The sequence below is a fragment of the Epargyreus clarus genome, unplaced genomic scaffold (genome assembly GCF_041222505.1).
Source record: "Epargyreus clarus isolate Ecla_fem2 unplaced genomic scaffold, WU_Ecla_fem_2.2 ptg000031l, whole genome shotgun sequence".
Taxonomy (NCBI): Eukaryota; Metazoa; Arthropoda; class Insecta; order Lepidoptera; family Hesperiidae; genus Epargyreus; species Epargyreus clarus.
In genome coordinates this window covers 270454-287601 of record NW_027332236.1, presented here as the reverse complement: position 1 = coordinate 287601, position 17148 = coordinate 270454, and the positions used below count along the sequence as shown (strand labels likewise).

The following is a 17148-nucleotide window of genomic DNA, read 5'->3' as shown; positions in this document are numbered from 1 at the left end:
ATGTATCAGCTTAAAAAAGAAGGTCGTCAGGATCAAACAATCACTGAAATACGTATTTGTCTTTCAAATTCCGTTAATTCCTTTTGAAATCAATACCATCTTCATTTATGTCAAAATCTCGTACATATTTGTACGAGTATGAGGCTTAGTGTTGTACCGTACGAGGTACGAAACGCCTCAAATCTCATATTTGTATAGGAATTCTCATACAGTTGGCAACGCTGCGCTTTTGTTCAAAGTAAGAAATAAGCATCCGAAATTACTCCCCGAAGAGATACCACATTTAAACCAGACCAGTCCAGAATATATGAATATGTTTTTATTGACAAATGGATTTGCAACTGTTACTAAAGGCGTCCTCATTCAACAGTGCTAGCTGAACAATAAGATAATGACTTCGACCTCTGTTTAAATTCAGACCGAACGATGGATTAGCTTTTATAAAATAGTTGCTTCAAAATAATAGCCTAGAGAATGATTAGAGACAATTTGAGAATCTTAAGAATGAGATCGGCATTAGCATACATTTAATTAGTATTGATTTAACATTTTTTACTTCAGTCTTCCAATTTAGAGTCAGAGTTCCATTAAAATTAATCCATTCGTTTCTACGATTATTTCGTACAAAAAGACAAAAGGTGCGAAATTATATTTTCCTATCATTAAGTTAGTGTCTACCCACGTAAGGTAAGAGAGACACATATCCGACGCATTCGAACTTAGCCCTCAGAATTAACAATGCATCTGTGGCCGACCTCGGGTAGGATTCTAATCCTATCTAGAGTTCATTACAGATGTCCATGGGCAGCAGTTGTCACTTACTAGTTTGTTACTTCTAAATTATAAATAAGCTTAAATCCATAATCCAGTAATCGCACACGTCTGTCCAAGCTGTGCTAACGGGCGGCGTCGCGCCACTGTGCGGGCGTCCGACCCATTTTTGTCACTCACTCCCACGGGGCTTGTATGAAAACGTTTTTCTATTACCAATCATCGTTCACCAGCCCGTCCTATGACTCAGAACTGATCTAGATCGGTCTAGTCGCGCAGAAATAGAATTTACAACTGGAGCCGCGGATCTGAATTACGTGCGTATGGGATCTTAATGTGGTGCGATTTTCAGTTTTTATCTTTTAAACAGCAGTGATAGATCAGTAGTGTAAACTTCGGCCACTCGGTTCAGGGTTCAAATCCCGGATCTATTTTCGAAATTCTGCGTATATTAGAAATTAATTATCACACTAAACGAAAATATCGAGATATATATAATTCTATCAATTCACACTTAGCCAACTTAGCGAAATTCTTCTCATTCTGAGGGGAGACTCGAGCCCAGCAGTGATTATGGTATGAAGATTATATTTTTAACAGTGATTTTAAAAACATTATCTTCATTAGCAGGTCATCAGTACTTCGCTGCGGCAGTTGCCATGGTAATCTTTACTGATAATTTCTCGGGTACACCTCCCGGTGCGGGCTCGATCGATTCCATCCACCCGGTCAACTTTACTCGACACCTGGGTGACGTCACAGCCATGCACCAGGACGATGCGAAAATAATTAATACTAATACTACTACTAATGTATAAATAACTTTTTTAACTACATATTATACATACCTACTGTTGTGGACGACGAGCAGCAAAATAGTTGATAAGAATTGTAATACGTGTAAATACCAAATAATAAAGATGATACAACCAAGTAGATTAAGTTAGCATAAGATAGAATAAGTAAATAAGTAAATAATATAAAGTAAATAAGTAGAGAAAAATAAAAAATGTAACATGGCTCTCTGAACGGTAACGCTCGTAGTTGTAAACTAGGATAATTTGTAAGAGCGAGATAGATATAGAAAAACGAGATAGCAAATGTAAAATCGGGCGCTCTGATTGGCGGGCCAATCAGGACGACCTAATTAAATGATATAAATATTGGGCGTTTTGGCCAGAAAAATTGTATTCGGCAGCGAGCTACAGAGGAAGAAATAAAGGATTAATCGAAGAGAAGATTTTTATTATACAGTCCACTACAGTTTGGTCCATCGAGTCGCCGGATCGTCGGAAGCCTGGAAGAAATCGTCGGGTTACGCCGGGGAAGAATGGTCGTCACCAGGAGCCAAGCCGACGCGGCGGAACAAGAAGAAGCACGTCTGGAAGAACGCAACATCGAACGAGAACGTCGGAGAAGATTATCTCAGGACCCGCCGCTATCGCCGAGTCAGGGGACCGAAGTCGGAACGGGGGCTACGATCGACGCCGCCCGTACCACTATCGGATGGTCAGGGGCTACGACCAGAGCCGCCTGCACTACCTCGGTCGAAGCGGGGCCCAGTTCGAGTAACACCGTCCGCGCCGTCCACGGGGGGATTATGAGGGGGGCTACGAACGACGCCGCCCGCTCCGTGCCCGACGCGACGACGGAGGTCAGACACGCTGCTCGCGCCAGATCGCCGGCGCAATCGCTACGTTCGTCAAGAAGCACTGCCGCTACCCGGAGACGCCTCGCCGAGATGGAGGCGGAAAAGAAGCTCGCAGAAATTAAAAAGAAGCAACTAGAGATAGAAGCGGAATTAATAAAGAAGAATTTAGCTAACGAACTGGCTACTATTCAAGATGAAGAAGATGAAGAAGAAGGAAGCGTTCAAGCAGAGAACCTGCCGGAACCCAAGCGGAAGGTCGACGCCTGGCTCAGCACCCAACCGATTAACTCACGGGGGGAGCCGCGCGCCGAAGAACAGCCGCACTCGCAACCAAGGGGGAAATCGCCTGCGGTCGAACAACGTATGGAGGAACTCACAGAAGCCATGGACAGATGGGTGAAGCCTAGATCCAAGTGCCCGGATCTACCTGCTTTCTTCGGGAATATCAACGAGTGGCTTATATTCAGAGCCATGTACCGGGATACCGCGAAGATGTACCAGTTGACACCAGGGGAAAACCTGCAAAGATTGAGAAGCTGCTTGAAGGGAGCCGCCCGAGACACCGTGGCCGCCGCACTACATGCAGCTACAGATCCGGAGGCCATTATGAAGATGCTCGAACAAAGCTACGGACAACCGGAATTCATCGTTGAACAAGCAATGGCGGAATTGAAGAGATTACCAAGACCGGGAACGTCGGCAACGGAACTTAATCAATTCGCCGTGAAGCTACAAAACACCGTGTACACAATCAAGAGTGTCAACTGTCAAGAATACCTGTACAACCCTCTACTGGCAAGAGAAGTACGAGAAAAATTGAGTCCTCACTTGCAAGCGCGATGGTGTGACTACGCAACGGAACACAGCGGAGCCGACGCGGAGATCGTGTTATTATCACACTTCCTAATGAGAGAAGCCAACCAGATGCTCCGACATAATTACTCATCGCCGGCAACGACATTTACGAAGCGGGAACACCGACCAGCAGTAGTAGCAGCCCCTCCGATCGCGAACAAGAGAAAATCGAACGCAGTATACAATGTCGCCGAGGAAGAACAACCTAGCGACATCTGCCCTAGTTGTGAAAAACGACACAAGCTAGTTGAGTGTCCCGATTATGCGGCACTACCAGTTTACAAAAGATGGGAGTTCGTGCGTCAACGAAAGTTATGTTTTAAATGTCTGAAGAGGAAACATCGCCGAAGTGATTGCCGATCGAAGTCATGCGACGTGAATCAATGTCGTCGCCCTCATCACTCCACACTTCACCAAACCTATGAAGAAAAGCAAGAACCGAAGCCAACGGAAAAGGACAACACAGAGTCCGTGCTGACCTTGGACACTTCAAGCAAGAAGACGGTTCTGTTGAAGATGTGCCCGGTCACCGTCGTCGGCCCACGGGGGGAGGTGAAAACATACGCGCTGCTGGATGAGGGAGCGACCATCACTCTGGTGGACGAAGAAATAGCACGTCGGATCGGCGCCAAGGGTCCAGGGATGCCGTTGTGCATGCAGGGCGTAAGCACGACACAACAGGAGAATAATAGCAAGCTGGTCACCATTCACCTGAAGGGCGAAGACGAAAAACTACATAAACTAAGGGCACGCACGATTAAGAATATGAAGATACGACAACAGTCTATTCCGATCGCACTATTGAACTACGAACACTTACGAGATCTGCCGAGGGAGCAGGTGTGTTACAACGCTAGCCGACCTGGGCTATTGGTGGGCGCCGATCATTGGGAATGTATAGTGTCTCAAGAGCTGAGGACTGGCGAGCCCCACCAACCAGCTGCATCGCGAACACAACTGGGCTGGGTAATACACGGAACAATGCCACGGCATATCATCACCAATCAAGATAGCGTGCTGCACGTCTACACCACCGAACGAGGTGAAGACAAGCAAGATATGAGGTCACTGCACGACATGGTGGAACACCACTTCAGCATTGAAGCATTAGGCGTCGCTCATAAACCGCGAGTGAGCGACGAGAATAAACGGGCAGTCACGTTGGTCGAGCAGTCAATAAAGAAGATTGAAAAAGGATATGAAGTAGGGTTACCATGGAAAGAAGACGGGGTGAAGCTGCCTCAGAGCTACGACGCAGCATTTAGACGCCTTCTGAAGATTGAACAAAAAATGGACGCCGACCCTAACTTCAAGCAAGAATATACAAAGCAGGTGGAGAATATGATAGAAAAGGGATACGCCGAGCCGTGCGACGGGAGTGAGAGGTCAAGCTCCGTCTGCTGGTACCTGCCACACTTCGCAGTTCAGAACCCGAACAAGCCGGGGAAGCAGCGGTTGGTTTTCGACGCAGCAGCCAAGAATCGAGGTGTCAGTCTCAACGATCATCTGCTGGAGGGTCCTGACTTACTACTGGCGCTGCCGGGAGTCCTATTCCGGTTCCGGGAAAAGAGTGTGGCAGTTACGGCAGATATTCAAGAAATGTTTCTTCAAATTAAAATACGTAAGGAAGACCAACCAGCACAGCAGTTCCTGTGGAGGGGAGATGACCGGGACAAGCCGCCACGTCACTACAAAATGACAAGCATGATCTTCGGAGCGGCGAGTTCACCTTTCATGGCTCACTTCGTCCGGGACTACAACGCAGGAGTACACGCTCACACGCATCCACTCGCCTTCGAAGCAATTACTCGAAGTCACTACATGGACGACTTGGTGGCGAGTTATGAAGATATAGTGGAAGCTCGCCGTGCTATTACGGAGATACGAACTGTACACACCGCGGCGGGATTCAACCTGCGAGCGTGGAGCGCCAACGAAGTCGACGTGCTACAAGACGTACCGAAGGAACTACGCGCGACTGCACCTACTCAACTCGGCGGGGAAAGCATTACGAATAAGATACTGGGGCTATACTGGAACCCGGAGCGAGATGAACTTGGATTCAATACATCAATGAACAGAGTACCTAAAGATGTGCGTGCACAGAACCGTGCGCCGACGAAGAGGGAAGCACTGAGCGCAGTAATGTCCATATATGACCCGCTTGGACTTCTTAGCAACTACACTATAAGAGCGAAGATCGTCCTACAAAGTTTATGGAAATTGAAGATATCCTGGGACGAACCGATTCCTGAGGCAGAACAGGAGCTCTTCGCTACATGGATGGAACAGCTGGCCGGCATATCTCACCTGCGGTTGGAACGACAATACGCGCTGGGGGACTGCCACAACCGGGAACTGCACATTTTATGCGACGCCAGCGAGCAAGCTTATGCGGCGGTGGCGTACTGGCGCATCACTCGGCCCGACGGAAGCTACTGCCTGAGCCTCATAGCTGCCAAGTCAAAGGTGGCTCCGAAGCGGACTCAGACCATACCACGCCTCGAGCTACAAGCGGCGGTCATCGGAGCCCGACTGGCGGACAACATAAAGAAAGAGCATCGCATCGAGGCGGCACGAACGATCTATTGGACCGACTCTATGACGGTGGTGCACTGGGTTCGACACGACGCGAAGAGATATACTCCATTCGTCGCACACCGCCTGGGTGAAATATCCGAGCTCACTCAGAAAGAAGAATGGCGTTGGGTGCCCACGCACGAGAACGTAGCTGACGACGCCACAAGATTTACAAGCGCGACAATCACGGCCGGGGATCGCTGGTTCCGGGGGCCCGACTTCCTAAGGCTCCCGGAGGACCAGTGGCCCAAGGAGAAGAGCGAAGATGAGGATCCACAAGAAGAGGTGGTACTTCACGTCGCCGCGAGTACACCCAACGACGACGAGTGGCTACCAGATCCCGCACGCGTCTCAAAATACGAAACACTGGTGAGGGCGGCCGCCCGAGTACTGGCGTTCGTGGACATATGTCGGCGCCGGGCGACACGCATGGAGTTTCAACACATAGAAAAGGCAGAAGAGGCACTCATACGTCGGGCGCAACGCGACAGCTTCCCAGAAGAATTACAGCTGCTGAAAAAAGAAAAGGCGATTACGAAAACTAGTCGACTGTTCCGGTTGGACCCTATATTGGAAGATGGCATATTAAAGATAAGAGGTCGCATCGGAGCAGCCACGGCACCGACAGCGCTGAAGAGACCCGTTATATTGGACGGACGACACCACATCACTAGACTGCTTGTACAACGCGAACACTGCGCTGCGGGGCACGCCAATAGGGAACGCGTGACGAACGACCTGCGGCAGAGGTACTGGATAGTACACCTGCGACCCACAGTGCGTGCTATAGAACGGGACTGCGCCCTGTGTAAGAGAAGAAAGGCCAGACCTCAAGTACCGGCGACGGGGGACTTACCACGCGAGCGGCTGGAGCCGTTCAAGCGACCCTTCAGTTATTGTGGCATAGATTACTTCGGGCCCATGGTGGTAAAGGTTGGACGTCGCCGTGAGAAGAGGTGGGGGGCGCTCTTTACGTGCCTCACGACTCGCGCTGTGCACTTGGAAATAGTGCCGTCACTCTCTACAAACTCGGCAATAATGGCGATGCGACGGATGGCGGCTCGGCGAGGATGGCCGCGAACAATGTATTCCGACAACGCTACCAATTTCCGAGGGGCGGATAAGGAGCTGCGAGCAGCGTATGAAGAGTGGGCACCGGCGCTGCGCGACGAGGGGCTATCACACCGTATGGAGTGGCGCTACATACCCCCGGGAGCGCCGAACCAAGGCGGGGCCTGGGAGCGAATGGTGCGGTCAGTCAAGTCAGCGCTGACCGCCACGCTCAATGAAAAGGTACCGGCTGAAGAGGTACTACATACACTACTGACTGAAGCTGAATATTCTATCAACGCACGGCCGCTCACCTATGTCAGCGTGGATCCGAACGATCCTGAGGCGTTGACACCTAACCACTTCCTCCTGGGATCATCGGCGGGCCTACCTTACACGGGTCCGTGCAACGAGGCCGACCGGCGAACGTGGCGAACAAGCATGGCGCTAGCTGATCAATTCTGGCAGCGCTGGGTACGGGAGTACCTTCCTACCCTGGTACCTCGAGGCGACTCATCGGGCGTCGAGCGGCGGTTGAAGTCCGGCGACGTCGTCATAATCGTCGACCACACGCTACCAAGGAACGTGTGGCCCATGGGAGTCGTCGAGCGCGTCTACGAGGGTCCAGACGGCGGGGTACGAGTGGCTGACGTCCGCACCAAAACTGGAGTCTTCAAGCGACCTGTGAGGAAGCTCGTCGTGATGGAGGCTACGCAGGCTGCGCCGGGGGGAGGAGCTGTTGTGGACGACGAGCAGCAAAATAGTTGATAAGAATTGTAATACGTGTAAATACCAAATAATAAAGATGATACAACCAAGTAGATTAAGTTAGCATAAGATAGAATAAGTAAATAAGTAAATAATATAAAGTAAATAAGTAGAGAAAAATAAAAAATGTAACATGGCTCTCTGAACGGTAACGCTCGTAGTTGTAAACTAGGATAATTTGTAAGAGCGAGATAGATATAGAAAAACGAGATAGCAAATGTAAAATCGGGCGCTCTGATTGGCGGGCCAATCAGGACGACCTAATTAAATGATATAAATATTGGGCGTTTTGGCCAGAAAAATTGTATTCGGCAGCGAGCTACAGAGGAAGAAATAAAGGATTAATCGAAGAGAAGATTTTTATTATACAGTCCACTACACCTACCTACATATTATACAGTAGGTATTGATTTATTTATTTAGCTTTAACTAAATTAGGTATGTTTAAGCATCGAGTAATACATGGCTGCCATGATTTTACTGCTGGCTGACTGTCGTCTTCTATACTCAGTACGGTATTTCATTTTTACAAAACAAAAGAAAAACCCTCACTAAGTAGACCCATTAAGTCTTGCCTCAACCGCGACCACCACAACTAACGTTCATAAAAAATAATTAAACTTCCCTAAGAATCGACAAACAACGATTATTTACCACGCGTCGCCCGAACGCTAACTTCACGTCGACTATTTCCATACCATAAATTCACCACTGAACAATAAGCGCGCTATCTATCGCCATTTTGTGAGTACATAATGCGGCATTAAAAATTCTTTTATCGTTGGCTAAACCTAATTAAAATATGGCGTGCCTCCGTGACCCTAAACTTGTGCGGCGAGATAAAGGGTCGTTTACCTCTGCGACTTTTATGAACCGCCCGCGACGGTTCTGTTTGACGTCGAGGTAGAACCTCTTCGACTGGATTTGCAGCATTTTCGTCGCCAACTCCTGCTCTTGTGGCTGTTGACCTGCAAGAAGAGAAACAATGGGATGAGTCCAGTTTCATTAGTCTGCTGCGTTAGGTGAGGATGCGCTTTTAAAAACAAAAGTACTGTCAAGTTTTTATACCAAGTTAATATAAAATATTTTTTAAGAAGGTTAATATATATTATAAAAACAGGTTAATCCTTAACCTGTTTTTATAATATAGGAGTAAAATAAGCAGCTACTACCGCCCAGGGACATCTGTAATGCCTTGGAAAGTATGTTTCCCCTACCACACCCTTCAAACGAGAACAGAGCAGCGCTTGACACTGCTTTTATTAGGCAGAAATATTTGTGGCTGTGGTGTCGTTGGAGTCGAATCACAGAAAGTTCTACCACCCATAAATATCATTATACATTTAATACACGTATCATTACGTAAGTATTACATAATGATTATATACTTTCAAGGATCGATCAAGATTAGTGAAACGAGCTGTGACCCATATCTGATATCTGCAGCCCAGTGTCCACGTATAACTATACTGTATGTATGTATGTGTGTATGTATGTATGTAGTTGATAAACCGGAGTCGGTGATAACACGAAACGCCATAACGAAGCGATTATCGCGTTTAATTGGCGAACTCACGCGTAACGACGGATTTACTTCATTAACGAAGCTACTGCTACTTTTTGTTCGGCGTTTTGTTAACGATCGTTGTTGAATTTAAACTGTCTGGTGTAAAGACGGTGTCATACAGCACATAAAATGGTAGGAATGTTTGAAATATGGCGGTATCACCGCCACACTTAACTTTTTTTGTTATAATATAGGAGTAGCAGACGAGCATGCTGTCCACCTGATGGTAAGTGGCTACTGCCACCGCAGATAGGATTAGATATTCCTACCTGAGGTCGGCCACAGATGCGCCGCTACCCCTGAGGACTAAGCTGGAACACCTCGGAAAAGTATGTCTCCCTTACCACGCCCTTCAAAACGGAACAAAGCAGCGCCTAACACTGCTGTTCTTAGGCAGAAATAGGTGTGGCGGTGGTGCCGCCGGAGTCGAACCACAAAGGGTTCTACCACCTTCCTGGTGGTTACATGTAACTATATTTGTTCTAATTCGCGATATTAATATGATCATGTAAGATTCATCTATCAATTACCTCTTGACCGTCATGGTGGACTACAGCCTAAAACCCCTCTTTCCTCTGAGAATGAAACACATGCCCAATGGGTTGATTGAAATTAAAATTTATTTCGAAATTGATAAACATTATACGTTCATTATAACGTCTAATTTAGAACCTCTTTCCTATCATCATCATCATCATCATCAGCCGATTACTGTCCCACTACAGGGCACGAGTCCTTCTCATAATGAGAAGGATTAGGCCACAGTCCACCGCGCTGGCCAAGTGCGTATTAATACTTTTCTTAGGTACCATCGATTTTTTTCTTTTAAGATTTCTCAAGTATGCAAGCTTGCTAATGTGCCCGTACCACTTACATCCTATAGTTTCATAGATAAGTTTCCTGTCATGCAAGCATCACGCATGCAGATCCAAGTGACAAGTGACAAGAAAAATGAACTTAAGAAATATTTAAACACGAATGTAATGTAAATCTGGAGGCACGGCAGTGCCTCCGCCAAGTCGAGCCAAAGCCAAAAAAAGCGGCACGGCCGTAGCATACTTTTCTCGAAGCAATTCGGCCCATTTTCGACCCCCTGTAACTTCGTTGCATATGAAGCTAGAAGCTTGAATTTTCAGGAGCCAAGCAAGCATTGTGTAGACACGGTATATTTCAAATTTCATTAAATTTGAACCAGTAGTTTAAGAATTACAAGTAGTCAAAGTTCGTAATTTTGTCACTCACTCACTGACTGACTGACCGATCATCAAAACTTTAAGGCACTTCTAGCAGACATAGAAGGTTGAAATTGAGAATACAATTAGTGTTTAGTATATAACTCATGGGAAAACTAAAATATTTTGCAATTTCTGTCCAGTTATCTAGATACACCAACTACATTAAATAACTTTGTATCCTATATAAGTTATATAGGATGACAAAGTTACATTTGCCGTTAATGAATCTGTGTTTCTGTCCGCGAAATGTAAGAGTAGTAGGGGAGCCGATGATGTTAAATGGGTAGAAACTCGAGCGCCGATAGGTCCTATACGATTGTGTAGATTACACGTTAGAGTGAAGAAAAGGTTGTGTGATATTTTTCGATTCACCGTGGGAATAGTGTCTAGATGATTCGAAAGATGTTAAAAGCAGAGTCAGACATACTCAAGGCGCGGCAGGTTAGTGATAGAGTATATATCTCTGATGCCGGAAATATGTTTATCTGCTGGTTTGGGATAGTCATACGAGAGGTAAAAATGGAAAAAAAAGTAACCAGCGCATTAGATTTTCAAAGGGGATATGAAGCTACCTCAGATGAGTCGCCCATTCGAAAAACTGACGATTCGATTCGAAAGACTGTCAGTGACTCTTCGAAGATTATTATACAGGATAAGATTATTATACAGGAAATTCCAACTGATGTTTTACTTATCATAACCCTTCATCTGACGATTTAGTGGAGGGGTTTTCTATACTGACGATTTGAAAAAAAAATAGAATGAGAATGTATGAAGAATAATGTATTTTCCATAAAATTTGCCTTTTCCTTTAGTTTGTTATACACCATTACTTTCCAGGGATCCAAGCTAATAAATGGCGCTATCAGATAGTGCATATTTTCTAGCATTATTTCCTTTATATTAAAAAAATTACCGCACTCGAGTATGTCCAGGTATAGATTTTTTTGCAACCTTATTACTCCCTAACGCCGCCCTCAAATCATCAGATTATAAATTTATTGTTTTCAGAATGTAATTAAGCTACTATAGATAATACATTTTTTTATTAATAGTCTGATGGACTTCCCTGGTTGAACCCCCCAAATGGATAGTTTAAGATACTCTATAGGATGTAAGGTATCTCCCATATCTTAATCTGCCGCGTTCGAGTCACTCTCGAAATCCCGTCTTGGGCTCCCCTACTATTATAGGCGACGTCAATTGTTTTTATTCTCGAGACAAAAGACGTTTTCAATTCCAACTTCAATTTAAATTCAATTCAAATAATGGGTGAAGTGCGAATCGAACTCGTACACTGAGGGTTCCGTACCACAAAAACATTTGTTTATTTTATTTTTATTTTTACTAATTGATATTATAGCAGCCATATAATGCATTGTGAACATTTCAACTGTAACATCTATTACGGTTCAATAGATAAAATGAAAAACGCCAAAAAATAGCAGGTCCTTATATATTTGTCCCTGTAGTTCCTGGACTAAAAAAGGGCTTCGATATCCCGTGCCTGTCGTAAAAAGCGACTAAAAGGGGGCTTCCGGAGTTGGGAGTGGCAAGAGGGAGCTCGAACCGTCCAATAAGTGTCCGCGGGAAGGACGGCGGTATGTGTAGTCGCATACCGTCGTGAACAAAGTGTTTGAAGGTGATAGAACCCTTTGTGGTTCGACTCCGGTGGCACCAACGCCACACCTATTTCTACCTAATAACAGCAGTGTTAGGAGTTGCTGTGTTCCGGTTGAAGGGTGTGGTAAGGGAGACAGACTTTTCCGAGGCGTTTCAGCTTAGTCCTCAGGGGTAGCGGCGCATCCGTGGCCGACCTCAGGTAGGAATATTTTATCTTATCTGGGGTTGATTACAGATGTCCATGGGCGGCAGTAGCCACTTACCATCAGGTGGACTGCATGCTCGTCTGCTACTCTTACATTATAAAAAAAAAAAAAAACACCGGATAGTTTAGGAGGAGCGAAAACTGTTCTCCCAACGCAGAGCTCGATCGAGGCATCGCGCTTAGAGGACTTCGGTTGCGTTCAGTCGGAGATCCCGGAGTTCTCCGACAAACGTTGAGGACGGCCACCGAAGGATTTTAGTGCGGCTAAAGTCCCACATAACCCGGCGTCACTCCCACGTCGTTGAGTACCTTTTGAAGGTTTCCTCCTCTTCATAAAGAAAAAGAAGGTCTTTGTATGGCAACTCTCCTTTATTTGAAAGTTTTTCTTTTTACTTTTATTACTTGTTGTTAAAGCGGCCACCATTATAAATATGCCGTAAAAAAATTTAAGTTTCTATCTATTAAGGATCCAGAAATAGAGCTCTATGTCAGACAGACAAACGGACAGCTTAGAAATAGGGTTCCGTTTTTACTCTTTGGGTATGGAACCCTAAAAAGTTATATAATATCAAAAACATTCCGAATTTCTGACAAATGTCATAAGAAGAAAACTAGATGTTACGGCTAATGTGCCTAAATCAGTTAAAACGCAGATTAGCTTGTCCATTACCTAAAGTACAAAACGAAGATTGTATCAATTTTTACCCCTTGACGTCGACCCATGCATGCTATGATGCGTCGTCGTGTCATGAATTTACGACAAACTTTGTATATTTTCACGAAACAATATCGCTTTGCGGCACGATGTCGCTATGTATCACACTACGTCGTCGTGTCGTAAAAAGGCATGTGTTTTAGTCCTAAGAACAAGTCTGAAAAGATGTTTCAAATTTTAACTACATAGTTAATCTGCATATTTTCTAGCTAATCTTAAGACTGCCTAGTTAATGTGTATGCTAACGTATTCTACAATCTAACGGCAACATACACAAAATACAATAACTGTCGTGAGGTAAAGCAACTGTCACCGTATTATAAAATAATAATAAGTTTGTTTCCAAGGAAACAAGTGTTTAGGCAAATTTCGGCCTTATTGCGCATAAATAAATGTCTATGAAAATAAGCTTACATATAAAAATTTACAATGTTCACAATGGAAAATCCCTAATAACTTCTAAAAGGATTACCCTAATTACACAATTCCTTTTGCCCTATCCGTTTTAGACCTAAACCTACCAAATGGCATTAAAGACAAACCAATATATATACGAACAAAAAATCATGTTTTCAACTTACGTAATATTAGGTACCTAACATTTCAACGCAATATTACAAAAAATTAGTTATATTCATTTCAAGTGATTCGAAATAGGAAACTGTTATATAAATCGAGCTTAGATAGCCACTTTATAACATATTCTTGCCATGATCACCAAAAATATCAGCTCCTAGTGGCTTGATAATTGATAGCTATAAAAAAAACGAAAATCCACAGTTTAATGTTGAATTTAAACAACCGTCCATTGCACAATTAGGGTATTTTTTTGCTCCATTGCTTGCACAAAACAGTTACAAATGCGTGTAAAAATGAACTGACGAGTCGAGTCGAGTCCCCCCGAGATAACTAGTCGGTAAGTGGTGTCTATGTGTGCGTTACTCCAGCCCACTTTGTATGAAGATTGACTTCTGTTAGTTTTTATTTTGTGGTAATACCTACCCGGAAAAAACGTGGAAACTATTATAAGAAACCTTTTTAATATAAATTATTTGTAATCTATAATAGCTATATATAAAATTATATTGTACGGTGAGTTAAGTTTTAAATAGAAGTGAATAAAAATATAGTCTAGCTGAAAATATGTATTATTAATATACTCTGCAAATAATAATTCTAAAAATAACTACAGTTGAATGCAAAAGACAAATGCAGACTAATAATTTTAGTATGAATTTGTTAGCGGTGAGTAAACTTATTGAAAAAGGATTTACTGTTAATTTCTTGAAAAACGGTTGCACTATTAGTAACTCTATGGATAACATCATCGCAACTGGCCACAACGTACATGGTATATATAAATTTAAACAATTTGTCAAATCACCGATATGATATTTGACAATGTCAAATAAATATTGGCATAGAAGACTAGCCCATATTAATCCGGAATATAAGAATATTATGACCGGGCTTGATGATGTGAACATTACGACGGATATGACGACTAGTAAGAAACCATTTCCAAACCTCTGAACGCGAACGAACGATATACTGGAGATCGTACATACAGATTCATGTGGTCCCATGGAAGCTACTTCACTCAACGGTTCAAGGTACATGTTATTATTTATCGACTATTATTCACGAATGACACATGTTTATTTTCTCAAATATAAGAGTGAGTATTTACGAAATTTCAAAAATATAAAGTGTTGAAATGGGAACTAGCAAGTCGAACAAATGTAGGTACGAGATCAGATGGATGAACGAAATTTTGTAATAGAGCTTTCAATATTTTCTTATCAACAAATGGAATTCTACATCAGAAGGCGATGCTATATACCCCTAAACAAATTGTTGTGGTTGAAACAGCTAACAGAACTATTATTGTAAATGCGAGAAGTTTAAAACGAATGTTATCATTATTAAATAAACATTTCATTTAATTTCATTTCAGAAGTCAGAAGTATATTATAAATTGAACCGAATTTGAGCAAGAGCAGTAAATACTGTGGTTTATATAAAAAACCGGAGTCCGACGAAGTCAGTGAAAGATTACCAATGATTTTTGTCGGATATTCAGAAGAAAGTAAGGGATGTCGATTATTTAATACGAAGACACGTTAAATCACTATAAATAAATAAATAAATAAATCACAATCAGTAGAGATGTTTTTTCCTGAGGACAATGGGAATAATTTCAGTTGTCAAAATAGTAACTTTTTTTGATTTAATTTATTGTCATGTTCGAATGAAAGTGATGATGAATGGCAAGATTATTTACATAACTACAAAGACTAACTACAAAAATTTAATTGGCTTTAAAAAATCTGTTGTTGAGATTCAACTAGTAGAAGGTACCGGAAAGGAAAAGAGTAGAAATATCTACAAAAAGGAATGAGATGCCATCAAAAACAATGCTTGTAAAAAGATCCAAGTCTCGCCATTCAGTTCTTCTACCGTAAAAAGTTTTGAGATCTATGTAAAACCAAGCCGGTAAATGTATGCAGTCCCTACTTAAGGGACCTTCTGTCTTAAGGTATTATCTCACTATCTAACCTAACAACATCTCATGGGACCATACCAATATTAAAAATCTTTTATGTTCTAAATAAATCGACGTGGCAATCGTACTAATGTTACCTGTGTGATGCGATATGATAAGATGAAAACACAATGTGACTTGCAGTACGATTGCCACGTTAATTTATTTAGAACATAAAAGATTTTTAATATTGGTATGGTCCCATGAGATGTTGTTAGGTTAGATAGTGAGATAATACCTTAAGACAGAAGGTCCCTTAAGTAGGGACTGCATACATTTACCGGCTTGGTTTTACATAGATCTCAAAACTTTTTACGGTAGAAGAACTGAATGGCGAGACTTGGATCTTTTTACAAGCATTGTTTTTGATGGCATAATACATATTATAAAACAGCCCAGAGGCAATAGTATAGTCATAATCCAATCTCTGTATCTCATTATAAGAAAACTAAATGTTTTTATGAGAAATAAATTTATTTAAACCTAAAACGCGTAAGTGTAAGTTGGATCCACGTATTATTAATATTACATTCCTAATCAAACAGTAAGTATGTAATGAATGTGTATAACAAATTATGATTACCCAGTAATCATCCTTACTAATATTATAAATCCGAAAGTAACTCTGTCTGTCTGTCTGTCTGTCTGTCTGGTTGTCTTTTCTTCACGCCTAAACCACTGAACCGATTTCAATGAAATTTTGTACAAAGATAGTCTAAAACCCGAGAAAGGACATAGGATAGTTTTTATCCCGGAAATCCCACGGGAACTAGGGATGGTGATCTAAGATCGATTAATCGGAGAATCGATATTTTAGACCAAAAAGTCGACTATTTTAATCGATATTAGTAAGAATTGAATCGTAAATTGTGCATTTGATCAAGTGATGATCTTTAGCAAAGTTGTTGTCCATTAGCCCACGAACGTTTCAGAGTTGGTACGGCCAATTTTCGCCAGATGGCGCCACTGTCGTTCCAATGAAGGTACGAATTTTTTAGTTTTATGTATGTTAGTATATCATATTATTTTTTTTAAACGCGGGCGAAGCCGCGGGCAAAAACTAGTAAACAATATGTTGTCAGGCCACAATACATGGAGGTGCAAGTAAAAATAGCTGCATTAGTGTTATGTAAGTGAATAATGCGGTTAATTTTTATGTTTTATATAATTCTTTCGTAACAATGAGGAAAGACAAGACTGGGCGCGCATCCATACCTACTGCCGCTACTGGTTTAATAAAATACCAAGAACAAGTCGGCGCTCGTAAAATGTGCTAGTGTTGAATACCAGAAAGTTAAATCTGCCCACTACACTATTACTGTGCAGTGTGCAGTATTACAGGTAATATGCGGTGAGGGTATGGTCTGATGGCCATAGTCGAACTTTTCAATGGTGCGTTTGGTTCATAGCACGGTCATTGTAGGGTATAAAAAGCAGACGCAGACAAAAGTTGCTCTGCAGACGTAGGCATTGAAAGGCCACATTTGTGGAAGGACTATTTTTTTAATAAGATTGACATAGCAAACGCGCAAGCAGTCCACCTGATGGTAAGCGTCCACTATCGGCTATGGATATCTGTAACC

General features: G+C 42.9%; 1 protein-coding gene across 2 annotated transcripts in view; it reads right to left on the bottom strand.

The window, feature by feature from the left end:
* Positions 1–17148, bottom strand: part of Pur-alpha (Purine-rich binding protein-alpha) — a 63044-nt gene that overhangs the window by 11241 nt on the left and 34655 nt on the right. For both annotated transcript variants that reach the window (XM_073089744.1, XM_073089743.1), the window contains exon 3: positions 8531–8643. In XM_073089744.1, coding sequence (XP_072945845.1) covers positions 8531–8643 — 113 coding nt within the window. The remainder of the gene's footprint in view (positions 1–8530; positions 8644–17148) is intronic.